General features: G+C 40.5%; 1 protein-coding gene across 1 annotated transcript in view; it reads right to left on the reverse strand.

Annotated features, from left to right (window-relative positions):
* Nucleotides 1-2,598: 2,598 nt before the first annotated feature.
* LOC140496398 (mitochondrial inner membrane m-AAA protease component AFG3L1-like) overlaps nucleotides 2,599-18,580 on the reverse strand; it is a 57,575-nt gene continuing 41,593 nt past the window's right edge. Inside the window, exons 16-17 of the mRNA XM_072596069.1 lie at nucleotides 8,255-8,449; nucleotides 2,599-6,373 (exon numbers count right to left, since the gene is read on the reverse strand). Coding sequence (XP_072452170.1) covers nucleotides 6,158-6,373; nucleotides 8,255-8,449 — 411 coding nt within the window. The 3' untranslated portion in view covers nucleotides 2,599-6,157. The remainder of the gene's footprint in view (nucleotides 6,374-8,254; nucleotides 8,450-18,580) is intronic.

Consider the following 18,580-nt stretch of genomic DNA (forward strand, 5'->3'; position numbering starts at 1 on the left):
TGTGTCATTTCATTATTCATGTTACTTTGCCTGGCAACCTTCACACATAAAAGCACCAATATCCCTAACTAACCACATTTATAACCAGATAATGTATGTAGAGTTAGTATTCTCCATACATGGTTTGTTCATTATATTGTCTCCCACATGACAATAATTAGAATGCAAAATAATCAAAAGATGAAACAAGGTTTAAATACTATCAGCTAAAATTCAGCTGTTATAACTTAAACTTCTTTGTTTATCAAGAAACTAATGAGTAAGGACCAAGATACATGGAGAAAATATAGTGTTGAAAAAATAGAATAGATTCTGAAGTAATGATCAGCTGATGCCATGTTCTCATTTTAAATTACTAATGAAAAGGTGACAAGAGGCAGAGTTTCATTGCTTAAAATTCTAGGAAAGGTAGACTTAAGCTGGTTGGTGCAGTGAGTTATGATTCTCAAGAAGAAATTGAACATTACTAGAATAAACATGCTGATAACCAGAATGTTTAGTTGTCAAAAATCCTCACTTTTTTTTACTACTAACTAAGTTTATTGTGTAAAAATAACAACCACATAGTTATAATTGGATAATTAATAAAATTTGTCAAACACATTTTCCAAACAGAAGGGAAAAGCTAAATTCCCAGTGCTACCATTAAATCAACCAATTTCTACTAGAAAAACTGGATCAGGTAACAGGTCACCAACTCAACAGGGATACATTAATACGTAGACAACTAGTCAATCTTTAAAATATATCAACCAGTATTCCAAATGGCTAGGCATTCAAGATCAACATCATCAGCGCCTGTTCAAAGTTCCAAAGACAATGCTTCCCCATACCAGATCCAACCCTCCAACTTGGCATTACCCTCTTGAACTGTCCTACCTGTCCATCTTCCTTCCCACCTATCTGCTTCACCCTCTGCTGTACCTATCACTATCACCCCCCACCTGCATCTATCTCTTGCCTTCCCAGCTACCTTGCACCCCCCCCAACACCACCCCCCCAGCACCCCTCCTATTTATCTCCCAGCCCACTTGCCCCCTATATTCCTGATGAAGGCTGATGCCCAAAACGTGGATTCTCCTGTTTCTCAGATGCTGCCTGACCTGCTGTGCTTTTCCAATGTCACATTTTTTGACTCTGATCTCCAGCATCTGCAGCCCTCATTTTCTCCATACCTTGGTGACTGCTCTATACTGGTTGAGCCACAAGGGAAGAACAAGCTGCATTTAAAATAAGTTAATTACATTATGTGTATTTATATATAGATAATACATACGTGTTGTTGCCAGTTCAAATTTTTACCAAGAGGTTAACCAAGCACAATCAAGACTTGCTTCCCTGATTTGTATGGGCAAATTACAGCTACTTTCCCAAGGTAAGTAATGGAATTGCAATGAGTCACGAGCACGGTGAGTCAGACACTTGCCAATCCCAATTAGCCATTCTGAGTTAGCACTTTGTTTCCCTGATGATGTTGAAATCCTGAATTATTTATAAAACCTTTCCTTAATGAGTAATTTCCTGTTACAGTTGATTGCCCAGGGCACTGTGCATGGGAGCCTTCAGGGGCAGCAGTTTTAAAGCTAATGGCAATTGGACAAGGCACACTGTTGTATAGTTCACTCCTCATTTTAAAGTTTTACATTCTGTACTTTTATCTTTGCAGTATAAATTTCAATGCCCACATCTTTAATAGAACCTGTCTAGGTAAACATTAATTACAAACCTTACCAGTAATGTTACCATCACCTCTTTATAAGGAATGTAGAATTACAGCTTAGAAACTTTTCATGGGCAGTATGTGTTGTAAACATGTGCACAGGCACTTAAAAGGAAAATTTAGACAAGCTATTTTAATAAATTAGTCTCTTTCCCAAACATCTTTATGTCTCCTGTATTTAATATGTAACTAACTATTTTTTAATTAGTTAGAGATTTGTGAATCTGTAACTTCACTGCAACCGTCAGTTTTCATATCCTTCTGGAACATCCTACTGGGTATATTTTTTTAAAGGCTTAAATTTAAGAATTAAATGAAAAATTATGCTTTCATTTAACTGAATTAATCCATACCCCCTCCGTTGAACATCCTGTGCTTCTTCAATTCTTCCTTGCACATTTAATCTGTTTGCTTGTGACTGTGCTTTCAGCTTCCTGAGCCATAAAGCCTGAATTCTCTTCCCCTTTGATCCTCTATTATAACACTCTTTAAAACACACCTCTGTGACCAATCTTTTCTTGTATCCTTACATGCCTCAATTTAAACAGTGTGTTTGATAAAACTCATGTGAAGATACTTGTAATATTGAAGCTGTATTTGTGCATTTTTTTTAAAAACAGCTTTGGGAATCAATAATGTTCCAAACTATATTTTCTGCTTTTACTTCAGGCTTTATTCCCTTTATCAGCTTTGGTACTCACTCCAACGCTACCACTGAAGCAGTTTACAGATAATCAAAACAAAGCCCATGGGAGGTGACACTGAACACTAGCATATCTTAACATACATTATTTTTTTTCTGAACCAGTCACATCATGGACAGTTGGATTTACTAGATTATCCTGTAGTAAAATAAAAAGGTAAGCAAAAGAAATTGGTCAGTTTATTTTCCTGGGCATTTTCCGCTGGAGATGTTATCATTTATTCAGTGCAGAAGCATGGACAAATGTACAGGCAAGTATCAGGTCATAAAGGAGCAGTGCCAAATCGCTCCTTTTGCAATATCAGTACAATAGTGATGCTGAACATACTGCAAGCCACATCTTGGCACCCTATATAACAAAAATTGATACAGACATGTTTGTTACTAATTGCACAAAATCTTACTTGAAGGAAAGATTCATCAGTTATGACGTGTGGAGACTACCTTGTTCACAAAACTATATTAACTTTCAAGACATATGACTGTAATGTAGACATTCATTTATAGGGGCAATACTTCAGAGTTTTAGTTTTGAATAATACATCTTGTTATTGATTTTCCAATTTTAAACTCTCAGATGTTAGAATTTATTACAGATTTATGACAGATAAGTTACTACGTAAATACTTGAACACATCAGCCACAAATATTTCATTGCTAAAAACAGGAAATAGTGGCCAATGTAACATTTGATAAGGCATAATAATTACAAAAATCCATATCCAGCAATTAAATACAGCGCTGAAATATAAGCATAAAAAGTCAAATTGTGAAAAATACATATGAATATACAGAATTTAAAATGATTGTTCAGAATAAATTCTCTCTATACAAAAGATATGACTAATTAGACCTCTTGCTGTAGCAATATGATGAGCAGTATATAGTTATATTCACCAAATAATGTCAAATGACAACACACAGTAATTATAATCATTGAATTCAGTATGACCAAACCAATTACATTCTGACAGGATGATTCTGCAATTAATTTAAATGATGAAAATGTTAAACTATACAGAATACTAATAATCACCCTGTGTCAGGAGTGTCTCAAGTGAACAGCAATATTCAAGCTTTAACAAACTCAAACACAGAAATTTCTGGGAAACCTCAGTTTTCGGGTTGAGTGATCCTTCCTCGGAACTGAGGAAGGATCACTTGAAACAAAACAGTAACTTCGATTTCTCTCCACAGATGCTGCTAGACTTGCTGACCTTTTCCAGAAATTTCTGCTTTTGTTTCTGACTTACAGCATCTGCAGCTCTTTCGATTTTTTTCCAAACCTTAACTGGTGGGTACGTAATCTAAACAGGCAAGGACAAACATAAGGTGGACTTTGAAAAAACAAATTCAGAGCGGTGATAATGTAACCAACACAAGATGAACAGTTTACTGCTCGTGAACTTAGTAAGTGAAAGACATGACACTACAAATTGAAATTTAGGCATGGTAATGTTCAAATTTTCCTGTTTCGAAACAATTTTGCAAGATTATACGGACACTTCAGAAATACAGTGAAACCCAATAGCTATTTCTCTTCCCCACATATTTACTTTTCACCTTGATCTTGTTGTGAAATTAAAGTGACATAGGCTACGGTAAAATCCATCATAAATGTTATCCTACATCTGCAGCAATGCAGTCAAGTCAATGCAAATATAATTCAATGAATGTCTGAAATGATCAACCCCATCCACAGTGACTGGAACCATTGTTTAGAATGAGAGCATTAGCCTCTTCAGAAGAGTTGACAGAGATTGAAGAAATAAGGAAGCTAAAGAACAATGAACTTCACTTCAAGATAATATTATTACTATAAGGTTAGTGACAATACCAGACTTTACTGAAGAAATAAACAAAAAATTAATTACAGAAAGCTTTGGAAATCAAGAAATTTTCCAGAAATTTGGACGAGACTATTGAATAGAGAAAAGATTAACTTTATTAGCGCGTATTATAAAATAGAATCAATCACACTTAAGTAGGAACTTGTAATCTAACACTTAGAGATAATTTAAATCTTCATCAAAAGCATTCTGCATTAGATCAATCAGGTTAACAAAGCACCTTTCAAGTCTTTTTCCCATTACTTCTTGAAAGAATTTTATGATTGTGCTATGTTTAAAAGTTGCATTTTGAAACAAAACAATTAAACAGGTTTAAAGGAAGTCAAATGCTGCAGGGTTGGAAGCTAAATGAGCTGCTGTGCAAAGTTCACCAACAATTACAGCTAGTTGCTTGGTCCCAGGCAATTCCAGGAAAGCCTTCCTGTTCTTAAAAATAGCAGAAGCCCGCAAAGCTCAAAACACAAAGTAACGGTTAATTTAATTCACAGGCCTACCATGACAAGAAACTCAGCTGTACATCTCTCCTCTTCGCCACCAACCTACACCTGCTCCTCCTCCTCACCACCCCTCTGGAGACATGAAATTTATATGGCTAGCTAGGATAAAAAAAGGAGACAAAAAAATGCAAGCTGTAAGCCCAGGGCCAGCAGCTGCAAAAGATCAATGTTGTTTGCAGGAGAGCGTTGCCTTGAAGGAAAAGTAATGACAGGAGCAAACAATCAACAATATTGTTTGCTATTCCTCCTACTTTTTGGGGAGAGAGAGGTAGGTTTGAAATAATACATGGTACTTGTTATCTGTATGTTCACTTGCTGCCCATTAAATAAAGCAACTAACAATTCAAATATGGCCTTGTTTCATTAAGTGTTTCCCAATTAAGCATTGAAAAGTTCAAGGAGGAAATAAGGCAAGTGTGAAAGCACAATACCCAGCTCAGGTCACAAATGGATGTAAATGAGTAACAATATGATAAATACTGGACAGTATATATGTGTCTGAAACACAACACACTGTTTATGGGAGTGACCAACTGCAATGCATCACAGAATTTCTAATTTAGATGTTTAATACATTAGTATTCATGATTCAAAGAGATCAATCATTTATGAAACGTGATCAGTGTGAAGAAGTTAATGATCCAGCAGACACGGTATTATTTTTGAGTGCTTAAATGTTACATCTATTTAGTAACTTCAGTAAGACTTGGTAGTTTGAAATGGACTTTTAGGGGATAGAAATACATTTTGTGGGGTTGGTGATTTTTTCAAATATATTGTCATTCTACACTAGTTTAGGTCTATGCATATAATTAAAAATGAAATGGGTTCACGTTTCAGGTTTAGATTTTCAAGCAGCAAAACTAATTGCTGTAGATAGTAAAAATGAGGAAAATCAAAAGTTACAAAGATTAATAATCACAATACTAATGACAAATGCGCACACGCATATCCAAGTACTGTCATACATTTGAATGAAATTCAAGTCTTCTTGAAGTAACCATGTTATAAATTTGGTTAATTTATTAAAGGAACCTTTGAACTCTTCTTTAGATTTATTTTTATTCCATCATGTGCCAATAAATAGACTAAATGCTTCTTCCAGCCAAGGAGACAATGGATTTACTAGAGTCAGCCCAGTTTCTGAATTCCTGCAGGCTCAGTCCAAACTACTTTCAATTCAGCCACAAAATGTGACCATCACCTGGGTTAATGAAAGGTATCATTTCATGAGCTGTTCCATTTGCCTACAGTTATCACCTTATGGGAGAACTGCTCCAAATTACAGTGCAGGCATTTTTAATTTTATCCTAGCAAAGTAAACCTTTCAATTTGGTTACCACTAAACTCTCCAGTTGACATAAAATACAAAGGTACTTAACACATTTCATGCCAGCTGTTTGTGTGGCAGTTCCTCATTACTCTCCTCCCTCTCCTGGTTCCAGTCCTTCAGACCTTCAGGTAAAGTGGTGTCCTCTTCAAAGCTACCAGTGCCTTCAACAAATTCTTCATAAGTGGATTTTTCTGAAAATGGCCGAGGACCCAAAAGATCAATCATGTCACTTTTATCAAGCACTTCCTTTTCTAGTAATCGTTCAGCTACCTGATAAAAGAAAGAGACAAACAAGATAATTAGAGATCTCAAATTTGTGAGATTAAAAGTAGTGTTTCACACCTGGAAGGCAAGAATATTTGCAGAAAAGCTTCTGATTCCAAATTGCTGTTTTGTTGCCATCAGCTGGTATTGTCAATAAAGCCCATTATTTTGCAAAAATTGAATTTGTTTTGTTGCTTCAGAACTCTGGGAATTCTGCAAGTTTATAAAATTTAGTGTCAGAAAATATGTTCATGTTCTATAGTTCTCCCGACAACCTGTGAATGGTTTATTTGAAGACAGATATCCCCCTGTAGGGGAAAACAACAAACATGATTTAAAAATAAATATCTTCAAGATCTTATGTGCAACAGGGAATTACGGTTCTGTGCATTTTGAACTTGACAATTCAGACTACAAACTGAAGAATGGAACACTGAAAAATGCAAGGACTTTCTTTTGAGCATTAAATTCACTCCTTTGTTCAGTTCTCTGTACAAAGGTTATAAATCACAGGGAAAAATTACATTGGAATCTAGAAATTTACAGCATTAATCCATTAAATTGGCCTCAATCAGAGGCCCTTCTCAGGAGCTGCTGCCAGCTTAAATATATAAAGGCTGATTTTTTTTTTAGATGAACATAAATTAGCACTGAAATATGAAAACATAACCATTAGTAACGAGTGCAGGAATGAAAAGTATTAGAAATCTTGAAAGGTGTAATAGAACTGACTGTGAAGATTTCACAGGTTAAGCACAGAGTATACTTGCTTATTTATAATGGGATGTGAGCTATGGATTGGATAGCATTTGTTGCCCAACCCTAGTCGATCTTATGGTGGTCAGCTACCTTTTGAATTTTTGCAGTTTATGTGCTGTTAGCACATCCACAATAGTGTTAGGGAGGAAATATGTGGATTTTGATACCATAACACTAGAAGAACAGCAGTATAGCTTGGAGAGGAAATTTCACCTGAATGTGTTCCCATTCAAAAGGTATTGCCCGAAGGTGTCTTGGTGGATTTCTGCTATGTATTTTACAGATGGTCCACACTGTCACTGCTGCCTGTTGGTATTAGACTGTTTATGAATATGGTGCCAATCAAGCAGGCTGCATTGCTCTGGATGGTGTCAAGTTTCAAGAATGCTGTTAAGAGTTGTTCTCATCTAGACAATGAGTATTCCACCACTTGCTGACTTGCTACTTGCAGATGACGGACAGGCTTTGGGGAGTCAAGAGATAATTTACTATACTACTGACCTGCTCGTGTAGCCCCAGTATCTTTCTGGCTAATCCAGTTCAGTTTCTATAGTAACGCCCAGGATGATGACAATGGGGGATTCAGTTATGCTAATGCCATTTACTGTCAAGGGATGATCGCTAGATCCTCTATTGAAGGAGACGGCTAATTCCTGATACTTGGATGCATGAATGTTACTACCAGTTTTTTGCCAAAGCCTGTCTAGACATGGACCATTTCAATATCTGAGGAGTCTGAATGATGCTGAACCTTGTGCATTCATCAGCAACCATCCCCACTTTTGATCTTATGATGGAAGGAAGGTCATTGACATAGCAGCTAAAGATGGCTGGACCAAGATATGACACTGGTCAACTCCTACAAAGCTTCCTGGATTGACTTCCAGTGTGACTTTGATCAGTGGAGAGCTTTCCCTCTGCTGACTGAGGGGGCCTTAGTAGAATTAGTCAGGAAATGGCAGGATGCTATTCCTATAGAATTTTTTGGAATACAGTAACATCTCAAGAGAAACCATAATGGATTACCAGCTGGTGAATAAAGGAAACCGAAACATGACGAATAATAGTGTGGAGGAAGAAAATCTGATAATGCATAATTCCTGCACTAGGAACAATGCAAACAATTACCTTTTCAACTTCCAGTTGCTTTTCCTTCAATAATTCCAAGGTTCTCTGGTTTGCTGTACCAATAAGAGCCCGAACCTCTTCATCAATAATCTGTGCTGTGGTCTCACTGTACGGCTTTTCAACAACTGTATCACCTTGTCGTGGAAGGTCAAAGGACACTTGCCCAAGTTTTGTACTCATACCAAATTGAACAATCTGGAAGGGAAAAAAGGATTCATAAATAGATCAGAGCTCCCAGATAGGAACAGTACCAAATGAGTTGCTGAGTCAGGTGGAGCACATGTGACAAAGCTCAATTTTCAACTTTTGCTGAACCAGCTGATTAGATGCAGAGCTCTGACAACAGCTTCACGAAACTTGATGATAACGCATAATTATAAAGAATAAATTCCACAGTAAAAATTCACCACTTACTGGATTGTTTAACAAGTTACATATTCTTCAACTAATTAATAGCATAACTGAGTAAAGCTAAGCATACACACATTAGAGAAGGACTTTCTTGTTTTTTTGTATCATTGTGCACAAGTCAGCATTGATCACTTGATGATAGCCTCCTGAGATAACAAAACTGTTTGCAGATTCAAGAACTTCTACTCCTCCAAAAGTATTTAATTTAAACATCCATACCAATGGATACATAACAAAACACAGACTGATATATAATGATTTTAGTTTTAGGAAAGCAGATGATGGAGCAAAGTTTGAAGGTATGGGGTGTGAATACGTAGTTTTGATCTTCTCAATATTGTAGATAATACAAGATTTAATTTGGGACAAGCAACTTGCAAAGAGGCCAGCTGAGTACTATAAACTCAAATGAGGAATATGCCGTCATGCATGCAGATAAGATTACTGAAAGGAAAAGATACAAGTACAGTAAGATAAATTTCCATTGTTACTGGTTCCAGCTCAATAGTGAAGAGTTGACATAGAAGATCCTTGTAGTGGCTGTGTTGGTTGGCCAAAAATTCCATTTTGGAAATGCTTTCTCTAACTGGAATTCAAACAAGAGAAGTCTCAAGAAGCTGATAATAGAGGAAAGATTTTGGGGGAGGGTTATATGGTTGACTGCACAGATCTTGGGAATAAAGGAAGTAAAGGATTATTGCCACATAAAATGCAATGTAACTTTTTTCAGGGCTAAATCTGTAGTGTGTAAGTGGTCATAACTAATTCAGAAGGATTCAACCAAAAAAGTTATTGCAGTTCTGGTCTCCTTCCTATCGGAAAGATGTTGTGAAACTTGAAAGGGTTCAGAAAAGATTTACAAGGATGTGGCCAGGGTTGGAGAATTTGAGCTATAGGGAGAGGTTGAATACACTGGGGCTCTTTTCCCTGGAGCATCGGAGGCTGAGGGAGTGATCTTATAGAGATTTATAAAATCATGAGGATAGGATAAATAGACAAAGTCTTTTCCCTGTGGTGGGGGAGTCCAGAACTAGAGAGCATAGGTTTAGCCTGACAGGGGAAGGATACAAAAGGGACCCAAGGAGGAAGTAGTGGAGGCTAGCACAATTGCAACATTTAAAAGGCATCTGGATGGGTATATGAATAGGAAGGGTTTGGAGGGATATGGGCCAGGTGCTGGCAGGTGGGACTAGTTTAGGTTGGGATATTTGGTCAGCATGGACGGGTTGGACCGAAGGGCCTGTTTCCATGCTGTATATCTCTATGACTCTATGCCACTTTGAGAGACAAAACTGGTACAAGGCGGAAAGAAAAATACATTTTAGGAAAATATTGGAGAAAGTTCTGAAAGACGAAGTGAAGGAAATCATCAAAAATCAAATAGTGCTGGAGAAATTAATGGCAGTTAATTGTAGTTAGCTTTTCCCCTAGGATGGGGGATTTCACAACGGGGGGCACTTTTTATGCATATATTTGTTGAAAACATGTTTCACTCTTTTATAGCTTTTTTGGTTTCTTTTATAAAGTACAAAAGTACAGAAAAGTAGAAATAATATCGTATTATATTACATTACAGTAACATTGACAATGAACTGCCTACTATTCTTCAAGATACAGCCACCTCATATTTACTTTACTTAAACCAAATTCGCATAAACTCAAATTAAATAACATTAAATTAAATTACAATCCAGTAAATTACACTACATTGTACTATATTACATTACTCCACTCACCATACCTCCAACCAGGCTCCTGTCCACAGGAGCAACAGTTATAATACCCATATTTTCCAGCCCCCCCCACCCCCGGCGGACCCGAACCACCATATAAAGGCCCACCAGTAGGTCCATGCAATTTAGAAAGGACCACCAGGTCTTAAAAAATTGCTCTGTTCCATGGCGCACCATACTTAGAGTCATAGAGATGTACAGCATGGAAACAGACCCTTCGGTCCTTGTCAGGTAATCTTGAGAGACATGCTCCATCACAAGTCTGTGCCACCTGTTATGACCTGGAGGCTTTTCAGATATTGAATACATTAAGATGTTCTTCCTTGCACAGTGTATAAGAATATTGAATAACCTCTTCCGTGCTCACCCAAAGAGGGAAGATTCGGTAGTCCCAAAAGGAGGGACACCGGATCCTCTGTAACTTCCATTCCCAGGATCCTCTTTAGGTCATTCACTATCCGTGCCCCCCCCCCCCGAGTATCCACGGATCTTGTAACAGGACCAAAAGCAATGTGTAAGGGTGCCATTATGGTTTTTACATTTGGCACACTTTGGACAAGATTCTTTCTTAGACTTTACTCTGGCGCCATATGGTCCCTATGGAGGATCTTCAACTGCATCACTTATGCCTTTTACATATTAAAATTTTCTTTACATTCCCCCATATATCCTCCCATGTTTCTGATGAGATTTCTTCCCCTAACCCCTAATTCCAAATTTCATGGAGTTTCTCCATATTGCCCAAGGCATTCCCTCTCTGCCTTGGTACTATCAGAGAGCACCTCCACATCAGAGCACTCTTCATTCTATATCCGACTTGTTGGGCTGGGTCAAGAGCGTGGTCTTCTTCTGTATGTAATTCCTAACCTGGAAATATCTGAAAAAGTCTCTATTAGGGATTCCATATTTCTGACCTAATTCACTGAAAGACATCAAGATCTCTCCCTCGAATAAATCTCCCAGACAGGAGATTCCTTTATCCTCCCATGCTGTGAAGCCAGAGTCCATTGACCCTGGTCTAAATCCTGGGGCTCCCGCTAATGGGGTGAACTGCAAAGTAAATTTCCGAGGGGACATCTTGCCTGCGAGGCCTCTACATCAAGCTATATCGACTTATAGTCATTGCACACCCATTCGCTTACATATGACAACAGGGTGCCTATTTGGCATCTCTTCAGATCTGAGAGGTTCACCCCCTATATCCTATGGAAGTTGCAACTTGGTAAATTTAACTGGGTGGGGGGGGGGGGGGGTGCCTTTGGCACCAAATAAATCATCCAAGCTATCCCGCAAACCTCCGCAGCACCTGTTTGGGTATTAACAACAGGAGCATCCTCATAGGATATAACAACCGAGGAAGAACCATTCATTTTAATCAAGTCTATATGGCCTATCCGTGATATGGGTAGTCCCTCCCATCGCTGCAAGTCCTGCTTTATTCTCTCAAACAGCTGCACAAAGTTAGCTCCACACAGCTGCAGCAAGTAAGGGGTAATAAAAAGTCTGAAATAGAGAAAACCTGTCTATGACCATCTAAAAGAAAACTCCATTCCGTCCTCCAGCTTTGGTACTTCCACCAATCCCCTCCAAGGGCATGATTTTCGATTTTGTGAAATTTATCCCTTATCCCAAAAAGCTACCAAATAGTATTTTTTTTGTATTACCGGGGGTATGGACCTTTTGGGGTTAGCCAAAAGCAGAAGGACATCATCCGCACAGAGAGAATTCTGTGTTCTCCAATTCCCACCTTTAGTGCAATTATTTCAGGGTCCTTTCGGATAGCTTCCGTAAGTGGTTCAAGTACCAAGGTAAACAGTAGCGGCGACAGGGTACATCCCTGCCAGTTGCCCCTCCCCACACCAAAATTGCTCGCTTTAACCCCATTTGTGAGAATCGCCACCTTGGGGTCTTTATGTAACACTGTCACCCACCTGGCGAAGGCCCCTCCCAGACCAAAATGATCTAAAACAGCAAAGAGATACGACCATTTCACTTGATCAAAAGCCTTTTCTGAATCCAGGGAGACCACCAAACCCAGAATCAGTCTCTGCTGACATATTTGCACTATGTTCAGTACCCACCTGATATTGTTGGAGGAGGTCCGGCCCTTGATAAAACCAGCCTGGTCCTCTTTTATAATAACGGGCAGCACTTTTCCAACCTCCGAGCCAACAACACCTTTGATAGAATTTTAAAATCCATATTCAACAACAAGATGGGTCTATACGATGCGCAATCCTCAGGGTCTTTCCCTTTCTTCAAAATAAGGGAGATATTAGCCTCCCTAAGAGAGGACGGAAGGCAGTCCTGGCTATGGGAATGACTATACATCTTCAGCTAACATGTGCATAAACTCCTTGTAAAATTCACATGGGAACCTGTCTGGACTGGGTGCCTTGCCACCCTGGAGCTGCCTTACCGCCTCTTGTGCCTCCTGTACTGTCAGACATGCCTTTAAAAGGGAGGCCTCATCTGTGTTTATACCAGGGGTGTCTAAGTTTTCAACAAAGGATTGCATTCTCGCTTTTCCATCCACACAGCACTCCGACCAGTATAATTCTGCAAGTTAAGAATGGACACCCACGCCCACCCCTCACCCTCACCCTCACCCACACCCACCCCCACATCTCAACCTGACACATCTTTACATCAAAGTAGTAACCACTTCTCACCCAGCAAAACAGCACAATAGAGTAACTAATAACCACCAAACCACCAAACCATCAAACATACTGGATTTTACATAATACCAAGCCTATTAGGCCCCAGACCCCAAAAGGGAAAAGAACAAAGCGAGAAGGTTATATTATGCCATTGTCCAGACACATCTTTTCCTCCTTCCGCCTCGGCCAAAGTCTATCATTTCAGCGAGTTCAAAAATTCTTTTACTTTTTCTGCTGAGTCGAAGTTGTGGACATATTCCCGTAATTGAAATGTAGCATTGCTGGGTATCTCAGAGAATATTGAATGTTTAAATCTCTTCATTTTTTCTTTACATCATCAAAAGTCTTCCTTTTCTTAATTATGGCCCCATTAAAGCCATGAAAAAAACATTATCTTTGAACCTTAATAGGCTGAAGCTTGTGAATCTCCTCCCAGTCTTCTGGCGGTTTCTATTACTAATTGCTCTTTTTGTAATGCTGGAGTCGCACTAGGAGCGGGTGGGGGCGTTGGGGTAGCCCTGATCAGCTCATCGTGATGCAGTGGGCCCACTCCACATTCACCTGGCTCGACTCAATCTCGAGCCCCAGCAACTCTGGAAGTCACCTCTCGAGAAAATCTTCACGCTCCAGGAAGCCCAAGATCCCTAGATTTTTTTTCTCCGACATAGATTTTCGAGGTCGTCTACTTGTTCCTGCAGGACCTGAACCTGGCCTCCCAAGGCTTGGATCCGCCCCTCAGATCTATCCTTCGTGGCCTCAGAGGGCGTGATCCCCTATTCCACCACTTTTATGCACTGATCCAATGCCCGGGTATCCAGCTCATGCTTTGTCAGCATGGCAGTAATTGGTTCCGGCGCTCCCTCAATTCTTTTCATGGGGGTTTTGACGCGGGTGGGTAGGAGACTACCTTGCTTGGGGTATGGCACAGAGCCCAACACAGCAGACTGTTCAGACTGCTGTCTTATTGAATCTCCCGGGGCATATTTTTGAGGTGAGAGGAGAGAGATTTAAAAAACTACAAGGGGGCAAATAATTTTACACAGAGGCGGTTTGCATATGAAATAAACTTTCTGAGAAAGTGTGGATGTGGGTACAATTACAATGTTTAAAAGAAATTTTGATAGATACATGAATAGGAAAGGTTAGGAGGGATGTGGGCAAGGACCAGGCATGTGAGAATAGTTTAGTTGAGATTACATTCGGTATCAACTGGTTAGACCAAAGGGTCTGTTTCTTTGCTGTATGACTCTATGATTCAATGCAAGCTGATAATATCTTTGCGTCTGATCAGTCATATCCCAGGATATGACAAGAGGTAGCCATGGAAATTGAGGATGCATTGGCTATGACTTTCCAAAGTTTTGCAGATCTGGAATAATCTTGGGAGATTGGAGGGTGGCAAATGTAACTTCAATGTTTAAATAAAGGAAAGGAAAAATTGGATATGTTATTTGAGTGAGTGTGTTCTAGACCCCAGGTCCTACAAAGTAGGGCCTCCGCTAACCTAACTTTAAAGTCCACAGACTTGCCCCAAAAAGAGAGTCCAGGGAAGTTCCTGTTGAGAGAAGAAAGAGTCTTTAGCTCAGGAGTCTTCGACAAGGAGGTTGAGTGAATTGATTACGCCATAGTTGAAGAGGGTGAAGACATGACTGTCCAGCTGGTTCAGTGTGCTACGTGCATAATGTGGGAGGTCAACGACTCTGGTGTATCTGGCTCGTATATCTGTGGAAAGTGGGTGCACGTTCAGCTACTGACAGAGCATATTGCAGCACTGAAGAAAGAACTCGAGGACCATAGGCTCATCCGAGAGAACAAGATCTTTCTGGACAGGACCTTCAGCGAGGTGATTACACCGACCATACCAGGAGAGAGTAGTAGAGAGAAGATGATGAGGAAGGCAGAGAGGAGACAGGTGCAAGAGACCACGGGGAAGTACCTGTCAGGGACAAGTTGAATCTTTTGGAAACAGTACAGACAGATGACACTGCCAGTCCGCGAGGTGGCCAGGTCTCTCAATCAAAAGGTGGCATGGAGACAGAGCGGAGGAGTCAGACATCGCACAGAGCCAAGGTGATAGGGGACTCCATAGTGAGAGGAACTGAACGGGATTTCTGTGGCAACAGGCGGGATTTAAGGATGGTGTGTTGCCTCCCTCGTGCCAGGGTTAAGGACATCACAGACAGAGTGCAGGAAATCCTCAAGGGCGAAGGTGAAGAGCCAAAGGTGGTGGTACATGTCGGCACAAATGACGTCGGGAAGAAGAGGAGGAACAGACTACAGCGGGACTTCGGAGAACTAGGAAGAAGGCTGAAAAGCAGGACGTCCAGGGTGGTTATCTCCAGTTTCTCGGGCTGGTGAGGCCAGAAACAGGGAGTTAATGGACTTGAACGTGTGGCTGGGGAACTGGTGCAGGAAGCAAGGATTTAAATTCTTGGATCACTGGGATATGTTTTGTGGTAAGCATAAATTAAACAAAAGAGACGGTTTGCACCTTAATAGGTTAGGGACCAGCATTCTGGCAGGCAAGTTTGCTACTGCAACACAGCTACGTTTAAACTAAATAGGGGGGTGGGGGGACAAACTGGAAGTTTAAGAAGGAAATTGACGGGGAAGTTAGAACAAGGGAAGTCAAGAAAGACAACGGTATCAATGAAGCAGAAAACTCAAAAAGGGATCATGCCGTAAGGTTGAGTGAAATAGGGGTTGATAGGAAGGGTGAGGGCAGTAACAAATTAAAAATACTATATATGAATGCACAAAGTATTAGAAATAAGATCGATGAGCTTGAGGCTCTTTTGGAAATTGGCAGCTACGATATTGTGGGGATAACTGAGACGTGGCTTCAAGTGGACAGGGCCTGGGAAATGAATATTCAAGGCTACATGTGCTATTATAAGGACAGACTGACGGGCAGAGGGGGTGGGGTGGCCCTGTTGGTAAGGGATGATATTCAGTCCCTTGCGCGGGGGGACCTAGAATCAGGGGACGTAGAGTCAGTATGGATAGAGCTGAGAAATTCTCAGGGTAGAAAGACCCTCTTGGGAGTTATCTAAGGCTCCCAAACAGTAGGAATGGATGTAGGGTGTAAGTTGAATAAGGAGCTGAAATTGGCCTGTCACAAAGATGTTACTACAGTTGTTATGGGGGATTTCAACACGCAGATAGACTGGGAGAATCAGGATGGTATTGGACCTCAAGAAAGAGACTTTGTGGAGTGCCTCTGAGATGGATTCTTAGAACAGCTGGTGCTGGAGCCTACCAAGGAGAAGGCAATTCTGGATCTGGTGTTGTACAACAAACCAGAATTGATCAGTGACCTCGAAGTGAAGGAGCCATTAGGAGGTAGTGAACATAATACAATAAACTTCAATCTGCAATTTGAAAGGGAGAGGGTACAATCGGAAGTTACAATATTTCAGTTGAATAAAGGGAACTATGGAGCTATAAGGGAGGAGCTGGCCAAAGTTCAATGGTATAATACCTTAGCAGGGATGACAGTGGAGGAACAATGGCAGATATTTCTGAGTATAGTGCAGAAGATGCAGGATCAGTTCATTCCAAAAAGGAAGATAGATCCTATGAGGAGGCAGGGGTGGCCGTGGCTGATGAGCAAAGTTAAGAAACATATAAAGTCAAAAGAGAAAAAGTATAACATAGCAAAGATGAGTGGGAAAACAGAGGACTGGGAAGCTTTTAAAGAACAACAGAGGATTACTAAGAAGGAAATACGCAGAGAAAACATGAGATAAGAAGGTAAACTGGCCAAAAATATAAAGAAGGATAGTAAAAGATTTTTTAGGTATGTGAAAGGGAAAAAAATGGTTAAGACTAAAATTGGGCCCTTGAAGACAGAAACAGAGGAATATATTACAGGAACAAAGAAATGGCAGAAGAATTGAATTGGTACTTCAGATCTGTGTTCACTGGCGAAGACACAAGCAATCTCCCTGAGGTAACAGTGGCTGAAGGACCTGAACTGAAGGGAATTTATATTTGCTAGGAATTGGTGTTGGAGAGACTGTTAGGTCTGAAGGCTGATAAATCCCCGGGGCCTGATGGTCTACATCCCAGGGTACTGAAGGAGGTGGCTCTAGAAATCGTGGATGCGTTGGTGATTATTTTCCAGAGTTCGATAGATTCGGGATCAGTTCCTGCGGATTGGAGGGTGGCTAATGTTGTACCACTTTTTAAGAAAGGAGCGAGAGAGAAAGCAGGAAATTATAGACCAGTTAGTCTGACCTCAGTGGTGGGAAAGATGCTGGAGTCAATTATAAAGGATGAAATTATGACACATCTGGATAGCAGTAACAGAATAGGTCAGAGTCAGCATGGATTTATGAAGGGGAAATCATGCTTGACTAATCTTTTGGAATTTTTTGAGGATGTAACTCTGAAGATGGACAAGGGAGATCCAGTGGATATAGTGTACCTGGACTTTCAGAAAGCCTTTGATAAAGTCCCACATAGGAGGTTAGTGAGCAAAATTAGGGCGCACGGTATTGGGGGCAAAGTACTGACTTGGATTGATAATTGGTTGCCTGACAGGAAACAAAGAGTAGTGATAAACGGCTCTCTTTCGGAATGGCAGGCGGTGACCGGTGGGGTACCGCAGGGATCAGTGCTGGGACCGCAGCTTTTTACAATATATATTAATGATATAGAAGATGGTATTAATAGTAATATTAGCAAATTTGCTGATGATACAAAGCTGGGTGGCAGGGTGAAATGTGAGGAGGATGTTAGGAGATTACAGGGTGACCTGGACAGGTTAGGTGAGTGGACAAAGGCATGGCAGATGCCATTTAATATGGATAAATGTATGGTTATCCACTTTAGTGGTAAGAACAGGAAGGCAGATTACTACCTAAATGGAGTCAAGTTAGGTAAAGGGGCAGTACAAAGAGATCTGGGTGTTTTTTTTTAGATTAGATTAGATTACCTACAGTGTGGAAACAGGCCCTTCGGCCCAACAAGTCCACACCGCCCCGCCGAAGCGTAACCCACCCATACCCCTACATCTACATTTACCCCTTACCTAACACTATGGGCAATTAGCATGGCCAATTCATCTGGCCTGCACATCTTTGGACTGTGGGAGGAAACCGGAGCACCCGGAGGAAACCCACGCAGACACGGGGAGAATGTGAAAACTCCACACAGTCAGTCGCCTGATGCGGGAATTGAACCCGGGTCTCAGGCGCTGTGAGGCAGCAGTGCTAACCACTGTGCCACCGTGCCGCCCACACCAGTTCTTGTACACCAGTCAATGAAGGCAAGCATGCAGGTACAGCAGGCAGTGAAGAAAGCTAATAGCATGCTGGCCTTCATAACAAGAGGGATTGAGTATAGAAGTAAACAGGTTCTTCTGCAGTTGTACAGGGCCCTGGTGAAACCACACCTGGAATATTGCGTGCAGTTCTGGTCTCCAAATTTGAGGAAAGACATTCTGGCTAATGAGGGAGTGCAGCGTAGGTTCACAAGGTCAATTCCTGGAATAGTGGGACTATCTTATGTTGAAA

Source organism: Chiloscyllium punctatum, chromosome 26 (assembly GCF_047496795.1).
Source record: "Chiloscyllium punctatum isolate Juve2018m chromosome 26, sChiPun1.3, whole genome shotgun sequence".
Taxonomy (NCBI): Eukaryota; Metazoa; Chordata; class Chondrichthyes; order Orectolobiformes; family Hemiscylliidae; genus Chiloscyllium; species Chiloscyllium punctatum.